Raw genomic sequence first — 19,049 nt, forward strand, 5'->3', positions numbered from 1 at the left:
TCACGTATTCACGTGATTATATAAATTCACAGATTCACTTGAATAAAATTATAAATACACGTGAAATTTTAAGCAACGGGTTTTATAAATTAAACCTTACTTTCATGTGAGCACGTGAAAACGTATACACGTGAAATAGGGAGCTCTATTAAATACCAATCTGCAAATATATATTTAGGAATTTATTTTAACGATGAAACAGTTTACACAAATAAATATAAATTAAGTACATTTCCTGTAACAAAATGTTTTAAAGCCAATTTCGTCACAAATATGTAATACCCTTTCTGTAATTATCCGAACATATTTATTACTGTACGAGTATATTTTCTATTCATTTGACACATAAAATATTATGTCTTATGAACAAAAATACAAAGAATAAAAAATTATTATTCATACGCGCTTACAAATATTAACACAAGAACGCAAAAGTTCCATTGGTATGAGGAATGAAATATATATTAAATTAATTATACGGAAAAATCGCAGCGTGATAACAGACGTGTAATAATAATTTAAAAAATAAATTTACTCATACACCGTAATTGTTTACAATATTATCACTTATAAAATTCTGTTACAGTGTGTATAATTAATAATAGCATTCAGTGCACGTATGGATATGTACATATATTATTGTGGTTGTATATGAGTATAATTATTTATGATGTCAACTACTTAAATTATTTAAAATGAAATTGGAGGCAAAATATGCTCGAACAACGTTTTTTTTAACTAAAATATTAACTATTTACCATGTCACGAAGCCTTAAATCACTATAGTATTATTTTTCGAAGTTAGTAATATAAGAGGTATTCACCGCCTTTAAATTCATTATATCATAACGAAGTATTCGTCTTACAATAGTTATCTTCCTTTCTCTCTTGCTCACTTCCTTTTCTTATAACTATGACTTATAAGTTATTGAAATATCAAAATCGAAATAAATATATATGATATGTATTTAAAACGTCCGTTTAAGTGTTTAAAGTGTTCCGCTTTAATATATTACACTTTACGGTAAGATATACATTTCAATGAATCACTTTGTAATCGAAAACGAACTATTCTTTTTATGCTTTCCATTTTTTTTTAATACTTTACGAAACTTCATAAACTTTCTGTAAGCAATGTATAGAATCAAGGATATAAACATCTCAGTAGAAGTTGACTATAGGTATAACATTCTAATGTATGAATAAACAAATCGTATTCCAATATGGCATAATCGACATCAAAATATGCCATTTTTTTTTTTTTTTTTGTTGCATTCTTTCATTTATCCGCTATAGTAAGATGATAAAATATTATTGTTCTCTACCAAAGTGATAAAACGTAAATTTCGGTCGTCGCAAGTACGCATGAAATATAGTTTATAAATAAATTGCAAAATACTTTCAAAAATCAAACAAAGTCGGATTCAGTAAATAACGTTTGGTCATCGTCGGTCGAAAACCAGATGATGAACATATTTTTTTATTTATTACACTTGTGACATCGTGATCATAAATGCGAAAAAGTTTATACAGTATCTATTTTATTTCTAAGCGTTTATCGCCATGATGTCACACTGAAGGTCCCGATGGTGATACACCTACATATTTCTTTATATAGGTAATTCGCAGTGAAAAAATATCAGTAAATAAAAAGGCATAACATGTGTACACATTTATAATACTAACCTATAAAAAGAACCCCCCCATTAAAAAATAATTAATCCATCGACTTACAAACATCGGATCAACATATCAAGAATTATAATATTAAAATTTTTATTTTTTCGCATAGGTAAAAATTCAATTATGAAACCATTCAATAAATACCGAACCACTATTTTTTTATTTAATTTTTTTATAGTCGGTTAACGCATTTATTCCGTGAAAACTACTAATATGTGTTGGAAACACTTATTTTTTCATAAAACAAAGTTCATCGTTGTTATTCTAACCTCTTACAGTTTTGAAACATTACATTTTTGTTAGTTTTCAATATTATTTTCTGGTAATAAGGGGAGAAGCATTCACGGTCCAAACATTAAAAAAGCATTAAAAGCATTAAAACATTATTAAATGCTAACACAGAAAAATTGTTTATGTCATTCATGATTTATATTAGCTTAACGTTTTCCGGACAGCAGTTTATTGTTAGGTGTTTCATTGTTTGTGTACATAATGAACAGTAGTTTATAACTTGATGAAATTATTAAATTTTTTCTTCAACAAGTTTTCAAACTTAATTTATAAATAAAATGAATCGTCATCGAGGTATTTTGTTGATACTATACGTATAAGAGAGATGTTTAAACAATTTTACTCAAGATCGACTCTTTATGCAAATTGCTTGGACACCACGTGAAGTAAGGATTGTAAATATCAAAGCTGAATATACAAAAGTATTGTTTTCATCGATTGAAGTAAATATCATTAATCAATAATAGTATATAAAAATAATAAATACAATTTTAATAATAGTATGACTATCAAATGCATTTAATTGATAAAGTTTTTAAATGTACTTTTATACTGCAAATATTTAAAAAATTGTTCCAGTACGAAAACCGTTTATTTATTTCTTTTGATTTGACTTTTAATTATTGTAAATAGAATAAATTTATCATTTATTTTTCTTGTAATTATGTTGGTCACTAGAATTGCATCTTACCATCGTCAATATTTAATCACTAACATAACCCTCCATAATCATATTATAAGTGAAAATAGAAAGACTACACTGCTTATTCCATCCTCCAAGCATATAATTATAGTTTTCAAATATTTTTGTAAATCACATTTTCACTCTAAATGTGCGTGTACAATCACGAGTGACGTGGACAATTTTAGACTCAGAAAACGGTGTCGATATTTTCTCTGTGTCCCTATAAGTGTTAAAACAAATATGACACGATGAGTTGAAACACGTGGAAAAAAGGCAAAATATATAATACAACAACGTTTTCTTCTGATAAATTAACACGAATGGGCTGGGGGAAGGAAAATAATATACAATTTCAAATAGTTCAGGAAAATATGTCGTGAACCGAAAAATTTCGTCAGCCGTGATATCTCTAAGAAGCAACTTCTGACGTGCCTAGAGTATTGCCCTATTAACAGCCACCAGTTGTACACGTGTTGCCAAAACCTAACATGATCGGATTTTCGTACAACACAATACACATTTTTAGATAAATATAGGACGCGAACTCCGCTGTTAAAGAAGAGTTTATACTTTTTGAATATTGATTTATAAATATATATTTAAGAGATTAAATACCTTTTTCTGTATTTAGTGCAAGACGATTCTACGTGATATTTATTGATGTAAATGACTGTGTTTGTGAATTCCAACGAATTACACATTTTCAAATTCTGAAGTAGATACAAATTGTTTATAATACATGTTAAGTGCGTTGTAGTGGACACAATTTCACGCGAGCACATCACTCACCGATTCACCAATGCGCTAAATAATATGCACGTCGGTCGTACATCGTGTGGCCTCTCGCCTTATCCCGTAACAAAACATTAACCATATTACCATTAAACGTACGAGTATATTCGGTATATTACTTGTTATATCGATTGTTATATGAATCTCATTTCCATTAATTTGAGCACTTTCATTTCTTATTGCTGATACTATAAAATCGAACAGAAACAGCTTATGAAAATAAAATTAAAGATAGTGCTCTGTGTGTTTTGACTTTATTATCATGTTTTTGAAAACTTTTACAACGTAAAACACTAATAATTGAACAAACATTGTTTAAATGTTCAAAAATACATTATTTAACTCTAGTGCATATCTTCACCACAACACTTCTCTATAATAATGGCTCCGATTATTATAAACCTTAGTTGTATTTCTTCAATACTTTTATTTTTATTTTAAAACCAAACAAAAAATTAGAAAATAAATATAAGCAGCACTTAAAAATAAATAAAAAAATATGATGTGATGATAATATGGTTTTTGAGGTGATTATTTTAAGTTTTTTTTTCTCTCGATGCAGAGCAATAAACTTACGTGGAACTAATTTTAAAAAGAATCAAAAGTTATATAACAATTAAGTTCATTAAATTAGTATAGGTATACGAGAGTTGTACTTGTTTCAGCGAAATATTCTTCATCCAAGTAAAGCTACAGAATATATTTTATACCGATCGTAATATTTTATTAATATTCCTGCTAACGATAGCCTATAACGTTTGTTCGTACAACATTTTGTTGACTAAATATAATTTCGAACGAACAAATATCAAAGTATTATTTTTTCATAAATAATTATTGTTAATGTTGTTTGAACATCCAAAACATCCTTACAGTTAATTGCAAATAAATGTAGATTTCCATTGAAAATTCAGAACTCCAACAATATCTATACAATACTACTATACTAAAAACTCATTACGATCACAATCTGCGATATTAAATTTAAAAAAGCATGGTGTATTAAATAAAGATATTATAAAAATATTAAACATGTTCCAGCATGAAAAAAAAATCTTAAAACTTTAAAAATTGATTTTAACGACAGTAAAAGTACTAAGTCATCGCATAATTAATAGTGTTTCTCTTTCCCGTCGAGCTTGAAACGATGACATAATATTATTATTATTAACAATAATAGTATCATTGTTATTATATGCGTATAGATATTTGATTTTGTAAATTATGAAAAACTTTAAAGACCCCCAATATAAGTATGTTTTTATTATTAAAAATCTCCACGGAATCGTGTTTTTAAATAAGCAATTCTAGCATAATTTATAACAGTAAACGGGCTAGCGCAAAAGGGAATAGGTGCTTGTACAAATAAAATGAGTCGAATTCGTATTTTTAATGATGATATACAAATATGTTTTCAGTGAGAATGCACGTACTACATGAACTAAATTGGACGAAACTAGTGTACGAGCCGTTACAAAAGTTCGAGACGCAGATCATATCTACGAAAAACATTCAAGGATACGATAGCAAAAACACGGAGCAGTGGTCATTAACTGGGGCGCTGTTGTATTCGGTCACCGTTATTACGACAATCGGCAAGTGCACATTTCGTTCTCGTGACGTATAGTTTGCCGTGTAAATAAATAGCTAGCTATATATATAGCTACATACTATATATCAAGATACGTTTTACTTTAGAGCCCTTTATCTGAAAAAAGTCTCGATATTTCTGATGCTCAGCAATACATTTGTTATGTATTACAATATTATATTTTTAATAATAATAGTTGTTTTTTGATAATATATATACTCTCGATTCTTATTGAACGAATACAACGCGTTAACTTAGTCTCATTTTCGTATTCGATAAAATTAAGTTACAAAAATTACGTATTATGCACTTGATATATTCGTACGAAGTATAAGAACGCTATAATATGAATACAACTTGAAAACCAAATTAAGGGTAAATATAATACTTAAATGAATATGTAATAAAATATAATCACATAAACACTGTTACACGATATAGCATTACTTTAACTATGCATAACTTTTTTTAAAACATTTACACTCTTATTTGTTCGATATTCGGAAAAACAAAAAAATAATCAAAAATAAGTTGATCCCTGACGAAAACATCAATATAAGCATCAATATAAATATTATGTAAACATGTTAAATTTGTATGTTTACGTATTGAGTATAAGACGATCCGAAAATAAAGATACGATAGGCACATAGTTTTTTAACTACTTGAAAAATGTTTAGAGGATACTCTCTAAATATGATTATTTTTAAAAAAATATGACTATCTTAAGACAATATATAATGTTTATAGTATATATTAAGTATTATAAGATATTGTATTTCCAAAACAATCAAATCAAATTATGTACGTCATTTAATTCCAAATAAGATCCTATCTTCAACCCATGCCATTTTTATTTTTATTTTAACTCCCCCCCCCCTCATTTATAAGTGTGAAAGAACGATCTGCTGTCAATTGGGCACTCACACAAATCAGTACCTTATGCTACGTGGAGTAAGTAAAAATCAATTTTTCCACTTTCATTTATACTCGTGTACACATATAAGTAAATAAATAATTATTTTTATGTTAGGTATAAATAATTCCCATTTTATTTTGATTTTATTCAAAACCATTAACTAATTATTTCATTAATAAAAAGTTTAAATATTTTAAAGTCTTGAAAATTTTCATTGACATTATCAGATTTTAAACCATTAAATACAATTAATGTAGTACCTATACACTTCGAATTATGAATACTGATGAGTCAGTTAAGGCATTTTTGAGTATAACTGAATTTTTTTTTTAATATAAAATTAGCTGTTGTAATTAAATAACGACTTTAAGGTACCTACGATAAAAATGCTACTTTTAAAACAAATTGCATATTGTTAACCAAAAATACATCACATCTTATAATTGCATTTATAAGTTACACCTATAACTAGAGACCGGAATTATATGCACTAAAAATATGGCAAATATGATGCAAATATACCAAGCAAAAGGGTCAAAATATGCATTAATATGCACAAATAAATGAAAAATATGCTCAAATATGCATTATAAATTTATATTACTTTATCAACTACAAACTTAATAAATTTATAACATAACAAATATAAAAAATTTGGAGTATTGAACCTTTCAACCTCAAATTAAATCAAAAAAATATTTAAATATAAAAAAAACTATTATTTTTTGTTTTCATAACAATTAATTACAATATACATTTTCATATTTTGTGGGGTCATGTTGGTTCTTTTTTTAGTTATTATCATTTTGTAAGTACTAAACGACCGTTCAACGTCCACAGATGTTATAGGTGCATATTTCATACAAGTATTCATTGTGGGTGTAAAATTTGGGGGTAAAAAACTTTCTTTTTTCCCGGATAAAACATCTGATATCTGCTTCAATATTTTAAAACCACAATTTTTGTGTATTAAATCAGAAACTTTCTCTTTGATAATTTTTCCATTATTTCCAGACACCATTTCCATGTTTAAAATAGTTTCATTAACAATTTTTATCGCATCAAACAAAGGTAAATTAGATGACTCTAATTTTTTAATACTTTTAACAAGTATAAAAAAATTAGTTTTAATATATGTAAGATCAGTTTTAACAGACTCTAACTTAAGCATATCTTCAAATTTTTTCTTTCAATTTTTCAATGATAATTATTTTTAGCTGTTCAAAATTATCAGCACAAAAGGTGGCTGCTTCAATCCAAGTACCCCACCTGGTGAGTATAGGTTCTGGTGGTAAAACTACATTTGGCAAAACGTCTTTGTAGACTTCTACACGATGAGGTGCCTTTAAGAACACTTTTTTTAAATTATTTACCAGTGTATTAACATTTGGAAATAATTAATGTACACTACTACTAGTTACTACACATGACAAAATTGTCAATATTGTCATGCTACTACACTAATACATGAAACGGTAAAACATGGTGAATTTAAATCAGTGTATCACTTTTCAAATTTGCAGTGTAGCCAATAAATGAATACTAAATTTTTACGCAACTTTAAGAATTAACCTTAAAATTTATTTGTCAGATAATAGTTTATCAACACGATATTGAACTCGAAAAAATAAAATTTTATACCGTTTTAATAGTAATTGAAAATTTCAATTTCCAAAATAAAAACATGAAATAATTTGATTATTTACTATGATTTTAAAAAATATATACATTATATGCACTTATGCAAAAATATGCCCCAATCCTTCAAATATGCCATTATATGCAAAATTAAATTTGATCTATAGAATCAGTTGGTTCGGAATCGCCCACACTTCGAATCCCTGTATACACTCGGTATGGACATGCAAATGCATAAAATTCCGGTCTCTACCTATAACTAAAGCAATCAAATGCGTATATTTGTGAGCTGTTTGGGATTATTATTTGAAATAAAAGAGTTATTATTATTGGTATTTTTTAAAAAAGAAATAAACAGAATCAAAATATCCTTTGAGAATAAAAGTATTTCATTCAATATTCATTTTGTGTTAGTTACTCATTAGTAAATATTTTATCTTAATTACATTTTAACGATGGATTTGATACTTTTATACTTTCATTTTCTTGAATTCGAACTAAACGTTATATTAATATTCCGATAGTCAGTGAAAAAATACGTCTAGATTAGGTTTTTATAATAATATTATATGTTAATATAACCAATGACCTATTTAATAATTATTTTTAGGCAAAATATTATATAAAATTTAATAAAATTTGTTTTACTACCCTACAATATTGTTAAAAATTATATAATAAAAAGAAGAAAATATAATAAACATTAAAAATATCATCCAAGTTTACTATAATAAAAAACCTAAGTTCTGTATAATTCATATTAAATGTATTTTCAATTGCTTTTAAATGTTTAAACGTTGAAGCGATTTTTGAAACTACATTAACAGCAATATGATTTTTATCCACTTATAGGTATACTTACTTGACAAGTAAAAACCATATTTATACTTTTGTGTGAAACAGTTTTCACTTTATTATAAAAAAAAAAAAAAAAAAAACAGCATATAAAAATTAAAAATATTTTCTGAATAATTATTGTAAATAAGTCTTTAAAACTACGTGAAAATCTATTCTGTTATCAACATAAAAACATTTATTTCATTATAATTTAATAATTTATTTAATTTTACTTTTGTAATAATATTTTTGATATAGGTTTATAACATATTGATTTTTATTACTTCTTAATAGTTTTTAATCTTGACTAATGAAATACGAGTATAATGACAGTATAATGTAGAAATCAAAATACACCTTAACCATCGTTTTTCTACTGCTAGGAATAATTCATCACTTTTCTAATTTTGCTACATCAAAAAAATTTATAAAGCATTTATTCAATTAAATACAAACCTACCTGAAGTACTAATACCACAGACAGTCGTAAGTCCGTAAAAAAAAAGAGAAGGAAAATTAAGCTGAGAATGTATAATTTTCTATTAAAAAAAATTTTAAGTTAGTGCTCTATTAGTATTTAGCCCAAAAAAATAAGAGTTATTTTGTTTTTACATATTATATACATACATATTACAACATATTTTATCCATTCAATAAATTATAGTATAATGAAATTTATGTTGTTATATATATTTATATACCGTATATTCGTGCAAGATTTTATTTATTTTTTCAAATTATTCGTATAATATCGTTTATTCTATAAAATTGTTATTTTTGATGCTTATATAATCGATTTTTTTATTACTTTTATTATTAGTATTTTTTTTCCTCGCAGGATACGGTAATTTGGCACCGAAAACACCAGAAGGCAAAATCGTGACTATGGTATATGCGTTATTCGGCGTACCATTAATGCTCCTGTGCATATCCAATCTGGGGTCGTTGTTGGCTGGTACTTTTCAGTTTGCATACTCTCATTCGTGCTGCTTCTCGAAAAAAAAATCAGGTGAGTTAGTTAACTATGATTTATATAAAAAAAAAAAAAAATTAAATAAATATATTGAACCTTAAACGCGAGAACAGGCACACGTGGTGGTGTTGGGGGATAGAGAAAAAAATACCATGTCAATTTTATTGAATATATATATATATGAATGTATTTAGACAGCATGCATAATAATATACAATTATGTATAACAAGCGAATGTGTGCTACAAGCGTATTGCGCATGCATATTCGTTTACATTATATTTTACGTATAGATACGTATTATATAGTTTGTGAACGCAGTATCAATTGTAATAACCCTAATGGGTTTTCGTCTTTTAGACTTCGCCTCATCGTGTGTAGTACAAAGTTTTTCTACGCATAGTGCAGATAATATTTCGCGGATGCGTACTGAATACTACATGTACATAGTTAGACGTAAAAATCTAATTTCGGGACTAAAACATATTTTTCCGGTAGATAAAATTGCACGCGTCAAGCTTTCGCGTTTCCGTCTACTCACTTTGTAGTAAATTGTATATATATATATATATATATATATATATATATGGTGCTTAGTGGGGGATATTACTTAAAGAAAATTTCACAGTGTGTGTGTGTATGTGTATACCAAAAACTGTATTATTTATATTTTTACTAGTGGAAGTGGATTACACCTATTCTAGTACTTACTTTGGAATTTTGAAACAAAACATTTAATGTTTACCTACAGTAGGTATGTTAAAATTGAAATTGCTAGTTTAGCAGAAGTTCTCTTTTTGCATCGAATTGTTAAAACCTATGTATTTTATAATCATAAACGCCGATTTAATTAATTTTTACAACTTTAAGTGATAAATAACAATGTTTAAATATATGTGTAAATATGTATGTTCGTCTTGAATATCCTCTCTAGATGCTTTTAGATATATGAGAATCTCCTTTCTGTATTCAATGTGTTCGTGAGTTATAAATTTCAGTGTTCTCTGGATATCATCCATCTAACTCGCTATTATTAGTCTCCTTATGTTTATACTTTGAATGGGTAAACTTAAATCTTGTTTAGTATTTATGAGTCTGAATTTATCGTCAACTAAGCATCCAATGTAGGTTTTAGCCATCAGCACTCTTGGATTTCAGTTTTCGCATTAAAAATTATAGTACGTTGATATTTTAAATATAATTTTATCAAATTTTGGTACATTTTTTCCGTAGAAATAATCACTTGGACACGTATTTTTCATAAAACTTACAATCCCAATTACTGAAATCAAACACATCGTTATAGTTTGTTGTTATCATTGTAAATTTGTCATGATTGTTCTGCTGTGTTAGTAACATCTATGTGTTCAACTAATACGTGTAGTCTCAATATTTTCTTTATGATGACGAAATCTCTAACACATGGCATAAAAGAAGACATAAAGGAAATAGTATCTTCACTGATTCAAACCGTTTGAGTTCAACTAGTGCCATTAAATATCGAAATATTATTTGGTTTTTATTTTGCACAGTACAATTATCTGCGAATATAAGTCGTTTGAAATCGGAATCCATAAACCAATAATATAGTATTTAAGATGTCAGCAAATATCATTAGCTCCCTTTCCACCTCCTCGCCATCATAGTAAACGAAACAGGTAATTTTTCCAGATTTATTATCATGTATTCCAAAGTTGATAACTGTATTTTGACTGTAATAGTATATGTCATACACAGGTATTATGGGTAAAGATAAATTAGTCATGAAATCAATATAAATCACTCAAGATTAATCATCTAAAGTTTTCGAATGCCTTTGAATGCCTCATAACCAGGCCTCATAACTTATAGCTCTAAAAAAAGTTGTTTTAAAAGCGCTTAAATATGTACTAAAAATACTAAAATATGCAAAAAAAAAAACGTTTGTATACAAAAATATTATTTTATTATTATTATTTATTATATTATTTTATTATTTTAGCTTCTATTATAAAAAAAAAAAAAAAAAAAAAAATGTAGAATCCACGAAACGAACTAACATGCATACAGTACGAAAAATCGAAAACGACTGCAAAATGTTAATGAAAAATAATCTGTAAATAATCTGAGAATGATGATATCGGAAAATCTAAATAATGATATCGGAATACCCGAATACCTAGAAACTATAAAAATAAAATACTACAGTAGAAGCTACAATTATATAAAATTATAATGGTTTCCTTATCGATGGGATTACGAAGTTTCGGGCGTACACTCTCGCTACGTCACGCGTCGCCTAAACTCGTATAGGTATATATAGTTTCTTCTGATATTATATAAGTTATATAAGAAGAAAAAATAATTAACACGAATTAATTACCAATATGAACAATTAATATGACCATAATTACTTGTTATTTTTAAGAAAAAATGTTTTAGGCTACTAAGAAAAAATGTAAAAAAAATCAATGATAAAAATCATGCAAAAATCCAAAAATATGCAACATAAAATTTCGTATGTAGCTTCTTGGTTATCAGAAACAAATTTATAGCTCACATAGGTACCTCTAGGACCTCTCAAAAAAAAATATGCAAATGCTAGAAGTTATGAGCCTTGCTCATAACATTTTCGACTTCGTCTTTTGTGAACTAAAAGTTCACCTGCTGCGGTTCTCTTTGCACATTCACTATTGCTCTTGATTTTTATTCCTAATTCTTTTTGTGTTTTACATGCGTCTGTTTGGAACTATCCAAGTTTAAAATTCAAGGATATAGGTGGTTCTTTAAAAATTCTTTTTTATCGTTTCTTAATTAAAACGTAACCACTGTCACGGTCACTTAAGCAGTTTCGCTTAACGACATAATTAATTTAATTTTAATTGCTATATTTACAATTAAATATTTAAACCACTACGGTTGTACTCAAAGTGAATTAAATAAAACAAAAATATAATCAATTATTGATATATAATATTAAATAGACTCGACCAATTTATGTAGAAACGGGATTTCTATCACAGAAGTCTCCTTTTAACATTAGATAAAAAATTGATCGTTCTATTGCATCATTGTTATTCACAGAAAAAGTATCTTTTTAACATTAAATAATACCTTTACTTATTATTACTAAGAATATAAAAAAATGTATGTTCGGAAAAAACGCGTTAATTCCTTTTAACATTTAACAATTCATACTATGCATACGGTTTTTCATGTTTTTCTGTGCAAAAATGTTGTGAACAAAAGCGTAAATATCTTCAAACTCATGCTATATCCCTTTGTTAATACAATGTATTTACTGTATATTCCAATATCGTAAGACACCAACTATGGTAAAACTTCTATTCTCAAATAGCAACACATATATATATATATAGGTACGTGGACAAAACTCGCAATCAATTTTAGCTTTAATTTTGTTAGGCACAAAAATCACTACTTATATAGAAGACTGCCATCATTAAAGCCGCTGGCAGTTTTTTCAATATGGTGTTCAGGGTTGTTCCGTCCAGCCAAGACAGACGATGGGGCCGGAAAATGTTTTTGCTTTTGATTTCCTAAAGCCCAGGTAATTTTAAAGTTGAACCGCGACCAAAATATGCAGAACTGATATTTTTCTCCGGACAAAAGATAAACTCTATGATAACGGCAGCGGCGTCTACCTGTATTGTTGTCATAAATCAAATTGAAATCTTGGTCTGTAATTTCGGAGTAAAATTGTTGGCTTCATGCCTCAAAAAGTGAGGAACAAAAAATTAAACAAAAGTTTTCGGCAATGCATAAATAATTAATCCAATTAGGAGGACGGTTTTCGTCTACCGTGACACGGTCTACGCTAACTACGATTTATGTACATTTCAATTGCTTGGTTTTATTAGCACCATACTTCTTTTCATTTTTTTCTGGAGGACACCTGACAATTTTTATTACTGAAAGTTTATTATCTCTGACTTTGTCTATAATGAATTTAAATCTTCTAGCTGCTACGAAATATATATATAAATAATATTATATAAATTATCTTGTTTTGAAAATTATAAGACGTTAACAAATAATATAAGAAAGAAACTTTACTACCTAATCAAAGTTTTCAAAACTGAACAAATTGTTCTATGTAAAAAAACAAGATCTGCTTTCATGAATATTGTTCGCAATGCACGTTATCTACATGGTGTACATCAGTCAAATTCAAGTTTCCCTTTATTATTAGTATTTATGCCACAATGTCTTATGCTATGGTTATTTGTTTCGATATAGCTGATTAATTTATACGTACTATAGAATATAGAAGAATATTATTGTGATCGAATGAAAAACTAATTAATATTTCTTTAAATCTCAAGGCAGGCCAGTTCACATGTTATTATTACACATAGTATTTTTGTATTTCGTTAACCACTATTAACGAATGAGATAATATTTGATCTTAATAATATTATTTTACCAAAATATATTATAATTCTCATCTATAGAGATTCTCAATGTTTGAGACATACTTCGTATGAATTATGTACCAATGGGGAAACAATTATGATATTATAATCAAAATCTAACTTAAAATAGTTTGCGTAAAATGTATTATAATTTTAAATTTAATGAGCATACTTATACAATAATTATAATAAACTTATAATGTACATTATTCTATCAACAATAATTATTTGGGCACTATACAATTTTTCTGATCAAAATAGTTTTTTTTTTTTAATCTTCATGGAGAAATCCAATTTAGACAGTAGCTATACATTTCAAGAATTCAAAAATATATGCGTTATACTGTGTGAGTTATTCGGTTATTTCCAAAGCTATTGATCTCAGTTTGATACTGTTACATGAAAACACAAAACACGATTTAATTTGCTAAGCATTGGAAAAATATATATTTACATTTATCCTAATTGAACTGTTTTTATAGGCAAGTTATTCGATATTTCTTTAACCTATATGATAAAATCAAAAATTGAAGTTTTTCATATAGATCGGCTAGGATTGGTAGTGTGTACATTTTTTTTTTCATTTTAAAAAAATTAATACAAAAAAAAAATGAAAACACGATTAGAGTCTAATCATTGACCAACCTGTTTAGAGTATCTATATATTTTACTTAATTAATCAACCCAGCGAATTTGTAACCAGAACATAGGTATAACCGACGTACACACTATGTACACTCAAGAAACCCAAAAATATTGTAATATGCTATAATATTGTGAGTTGAACCGTAACATATATATTATACACTCGACAGCTTAAGGGCACTGTGAGAAACGTTTCTCTTGTTGTTTTAATAATCAGCTCTAAAGGTTTTTATGAGTCTACTTTAACGAATACTATTCCAACGGCTCTCTTTTATTGCTAAATATTATATACTATTAATAATATAATTGTTATATTGTTTTTGTATGTTTTAACGACATTACATGAAATGCGTCAGTCGTTACAAAAAAATAACAATTGGTATTTCAGACCACATATGTATATATGTTATACACACCTCAAGATCGTTCGTTTATGACGTTATATTCCTATCACGTGCTGCAAAAAGATTAATAAATCCTTATGAATCTCGTAAATCTTTATAAATACCCCTTCGAATGATAAACTTTTCGAATGGCTGTTAAGAATACGTTAACGTCTGGTCCGTCACGAGCTTCGTGCTTGGTGAATAAAAACTATTGTAAATCCGAACGCGTATGCCCACGCGGCGGTATTATTTGATCGATATTAGGTGAGTTTAAGCACAACATATAGTATAATAATTAAGTCTCGCGATTTATATATAATTTATTCCTCGACACGTATATTTTACAATATAAATATGTATATAAATGAATCAACTCATATCATAGTATCGCACGTGTACAATATGTGGACCTTCGATCTAACATTTTCAGCCCAGAACCAACCGGGGTGGTATGTATATGGTAACTAGTATGGCGTACCTGCTCGCTAGAATAAACCTGAGTCTTATTAATTATCTTTAGAACGTTATCTTAAATATCAAAACGAATTATCATATGATATTTATAGCAAAATTCTCATATGAATCGAAATTTAACATAGTTTTTGAGATTGTCACGTGTTTTTCACGTCCGACTCACCAGAATCAAAAAATGTAAACGTGTACATTAGTGTATTAATTTGTATGAGAGGTCTGCGAAAAAACGGTAATGAAATTTGCTTGTTGACATTAAACATACCTAATTAATGAATACAGTTTTTACAGTGCAAAATAATCATAATCAAACACAGTTACTTAGAAAATCCAATTATTCTACAAAACTGAATGTTTCGGATAAATATTACAAGAAATATACCAGCATTAATTTTGATATTTATGAAAATGTTCTAGAGATAACTACTAAGAAACTAAAGTTTTAAAAAAGAAAAACATTTTCATTGAGCCTCCCCAGTGATTACGTTTATACTAGTTACCCCAAAAATTTCAAAAACACTCTGTATACTTTTCCATGAACACGGCTGAGAGAGGTCAACTGTTTTTCTTTTCTTTTTTAACATTATGATTGATGCTTTAATCACCGTTGGTCATTATCGGGCAAAGTTCACAACATAGTCGGACACCGGCTCATTCCATATATTTATAATATAGGTATATGCCTTTATTAAATTTAGTTTTTCGAGTTCACGTCAACGGAAAAACTTTTAAGAACTGAGTTCCAACGTTATTTGCCTGTTAAAAGTACTCCAACAATGACCAGCAAATTTGTTGTATATGATTTCAAAAGAAAAGTTATTGCTGTGCTGAGTTTGCGAACATCTAATACGAGCATATATATAGACTGTACAGAGAATACAGTGAGTCCTGAGCCGACCAGCAAAACCACGAATTTTATCGTAACACGTACGTGCACTAATTTAATATTACACATGGAACTGTAGATCATATCCATTGAGGGAATGGTTTAAAATCTTTACAGAGAATTTTTAAGACCACTGGAAAATAATTTACATATTTTGGAATAATCACATGGATTTCGTGGAGGGATTTGGAACCGGAAAGTTAAAACTACACAGTCGGACCAGCCGTTTGGCAGTAGTCTACTAGGTGAAACAATCTCCGTATAAAGATTCGTGATTTTATTGAACGATTTTTTTTCTTTTATCTTTCACACGACCATTTAAGCAAGAGGAAAAAATGTTCGTTCGTCCGAACAAAACTGCACGACGAGAAACAATCTCGGCGTTCTAAATTATTTTCTATAAATATACATATTGTTGTTGGCATACGCGTTGATTTACGAACTTACACGTAGAAGACCGTAACGTAAGTATTATATATTAATATTATCATCTTCGTATTACACCGATGTGTAAACCTCATGTATCGGTAATCAAACATACGTTGTAATTGTTATTGCTATTGTGAAATGTGCGTACAGAGCGTTTACCCGCGATAAGAAATCTTCGGGAAATACGACAGGTTGGTTATACAATGAGTGCGTACACACATCATGCGCCTGCATTCGGTGTAACAACTCGACAATAATAATATTGACCTGTTAGGAATCGATATCGTAGAGAAAATATATGCACCAGCTTGTACATGTGTACACCGTAGTTAACAAAATATTATTAAAGTTATGTGTAATCCAACGGATTCTAGATTACCTGCAGTAAACAGACACCAGGGCATCCTGTTCTTGCAAGATTCGGAATGCCCGTATTCTCTCCCGGCAACAAGATTATAAATTATTTATATTATATTATTATTATATTAATTTTTATACTATAAATACATACGGATCATGATGTACCGCTATATGATGGTGATCGATGCCAATAAAACAATACGAAATCGTCACATGTACCCTTGTATATTATAATAACCTCGTCGTATTTTAATTATATATTATCCTCTACAAATAGACGCGCGTCTTTTTATTGATTATTGAAAAGTACAGTAGTAATACATTTGCGTACATATAAACAAAACATTTACATAGAGAGGTTTTTGTCTTCGTTTCTCCTCTCCAAGGAACATTCTATTTCGATCCATCCCCAATAGTCTTACACGAAACGAATACTCTCCAACAAAGTTAACTCTATAATAATAGCACGCTTAACCAGAAATATCGCCAGCTCAAAATCCCAAAATCCGTTCGCACAATATTTAAATAAAGTTATTAACATTATTAAATCATATTTTTCCACATGGCATAATTTATAATAATATTATGCATATTTTGTACTATATGCATAAAACCGACAGTACAGGTCGTTTGTAATAACGGTCTTTATAAATAATGGGTAAAATATGTTTTTGGAATATTTCGTATTGCAAAATTAGTTTTTTTTTTTAAAAAAAAAATAATTTTGCCAAACAGCTTTTTTTATTAATAGTAGTTTTTTACGTTAATCAAAATTAAAATCTATATAAATATAATACGCGTTTACTTTTGACTGAAATTGATTTCAAATAGTTGGTTGACCGTTTTTAGTCATTATAAAATACAAAAATAATACTAAGCACGTACATGTATACATACTACATAATATATATTCATTTTTTGAGAAGTTTGTTTACTTATGCGATAAACCTTGAGAATAGTTATATCAACGAGCCAAGTTTTATTTATTATCAACATCACTGGAATTTAAACTTTGTAATTTAATCCAAAACAGTGAGTTTTGTATCTATCGCATCTGCAATTAAATTCAATTCAGACTTGTATCGGTATTTGCGTATTCCAAGGGCGTTTCCGCTATACCGTTTTTGATTATGTTCATTTAATTTTTGTTTTCTTATCGAAATTTAGTTTCCGATAAAAAAATAAAACACGATGTGTACTAACAAGTGATACTTTTTGAAGAAATTGTTCGGGAAATATTGAATATCTTTATAACCTGCAATTTATAAACATAACTCGTTTTGTATCATTTAGAAATAATGAATGCAACAATGAATACCAAATAAGGAGAATGGAAAAATACAGAATTCAAAATACATTTTATGTACATGACATGTACCTATTTTATTTGATTGCAATCTGTGTACTATAAAAATATGAGAGGACTGGGAAACTGGTCGCTTACCCGGCATGACTTTTTTCCAGATTTTATTTTTAAATTTATTTTATACATTTTATTATCTTTAATAATAATTGTGCATATTATGAACAAAAGTAAGGCGAATAAAATAAAAATTTGAATAAATTATACCCTTCAACTATACTATATATTTGTATATTTTATACTCATATTACATTATCATGACCAATAAATGTGTTGATAGATCCTACGAGAAAAAAAATAAACAGCCATATATTTCAGTTTTAAAACAGTAATAAATAGGCATCGAAATAAATATAAAACTATCACTTTCTTATACCTTAAACCAATAAATGTATATAATACTATAAGTACTGTGTTTGATTAAGCTAGAGTTTAAATAATATTGATTTGTTTCCAATAAAATAAATATTATTACAAAAGAAAAGATAAATATTGTTTAATGTTCAATCATTACTAAGTATTTAACACGGTCGATGGACATTTTCTATAAATATCGATGCAAGTGGTGATTTACTTTTTAGGTTAGTTAAAAATTTCACAACAAAAAATTTTAAAATGTTATTAAAATTGATTTTTACGTCTTCGTTGTCTTCGTTTTTCTAAGTTTTAAAAAAATTGTTTATTTA

The 19,049-nt window shown here is 27.8% G+C and overlaps 1 protein-coding gene across 1 annotated transcript in view; it reads left to right on the forward strand.

The window, feature by feature from the left end:
* The window catches only part of LOC112684356, a 186,937-nt gene that overhangs the window by 132,823 nt on the left and 35,065 nt on the right, over window positions 1-19,049 (forward strand). The window contains exons 2-3 of the mRNA XM_025555839.1: window positions 4,870-5,046; window positions 9,275-9,445. Coding sequence (XP_025411624.1) covers window positions 4,870-5,046; window positions 9,275-9,445 — 348 coding nt within the window. The remainder of the gene's footprint in view (window positions 1-4,869; window positions 5,047-9,274; window positions 9,446-19,049) is intronic.

This window comes from Sipha flava, unplaced genomic scaffold (assembly GCF_003268045.1).
Source record: "Sipha flava isolate LNK unplaced genomic scaffold, YSA_version1 249_pilon_pilon, whole genome shotgun sequence".
Lineage (NCBI taxonomy): Eukaryota > Metazoa > Arthropoda > Insecta > Hemiptera > Aphididae > Sipha > Sipha flava.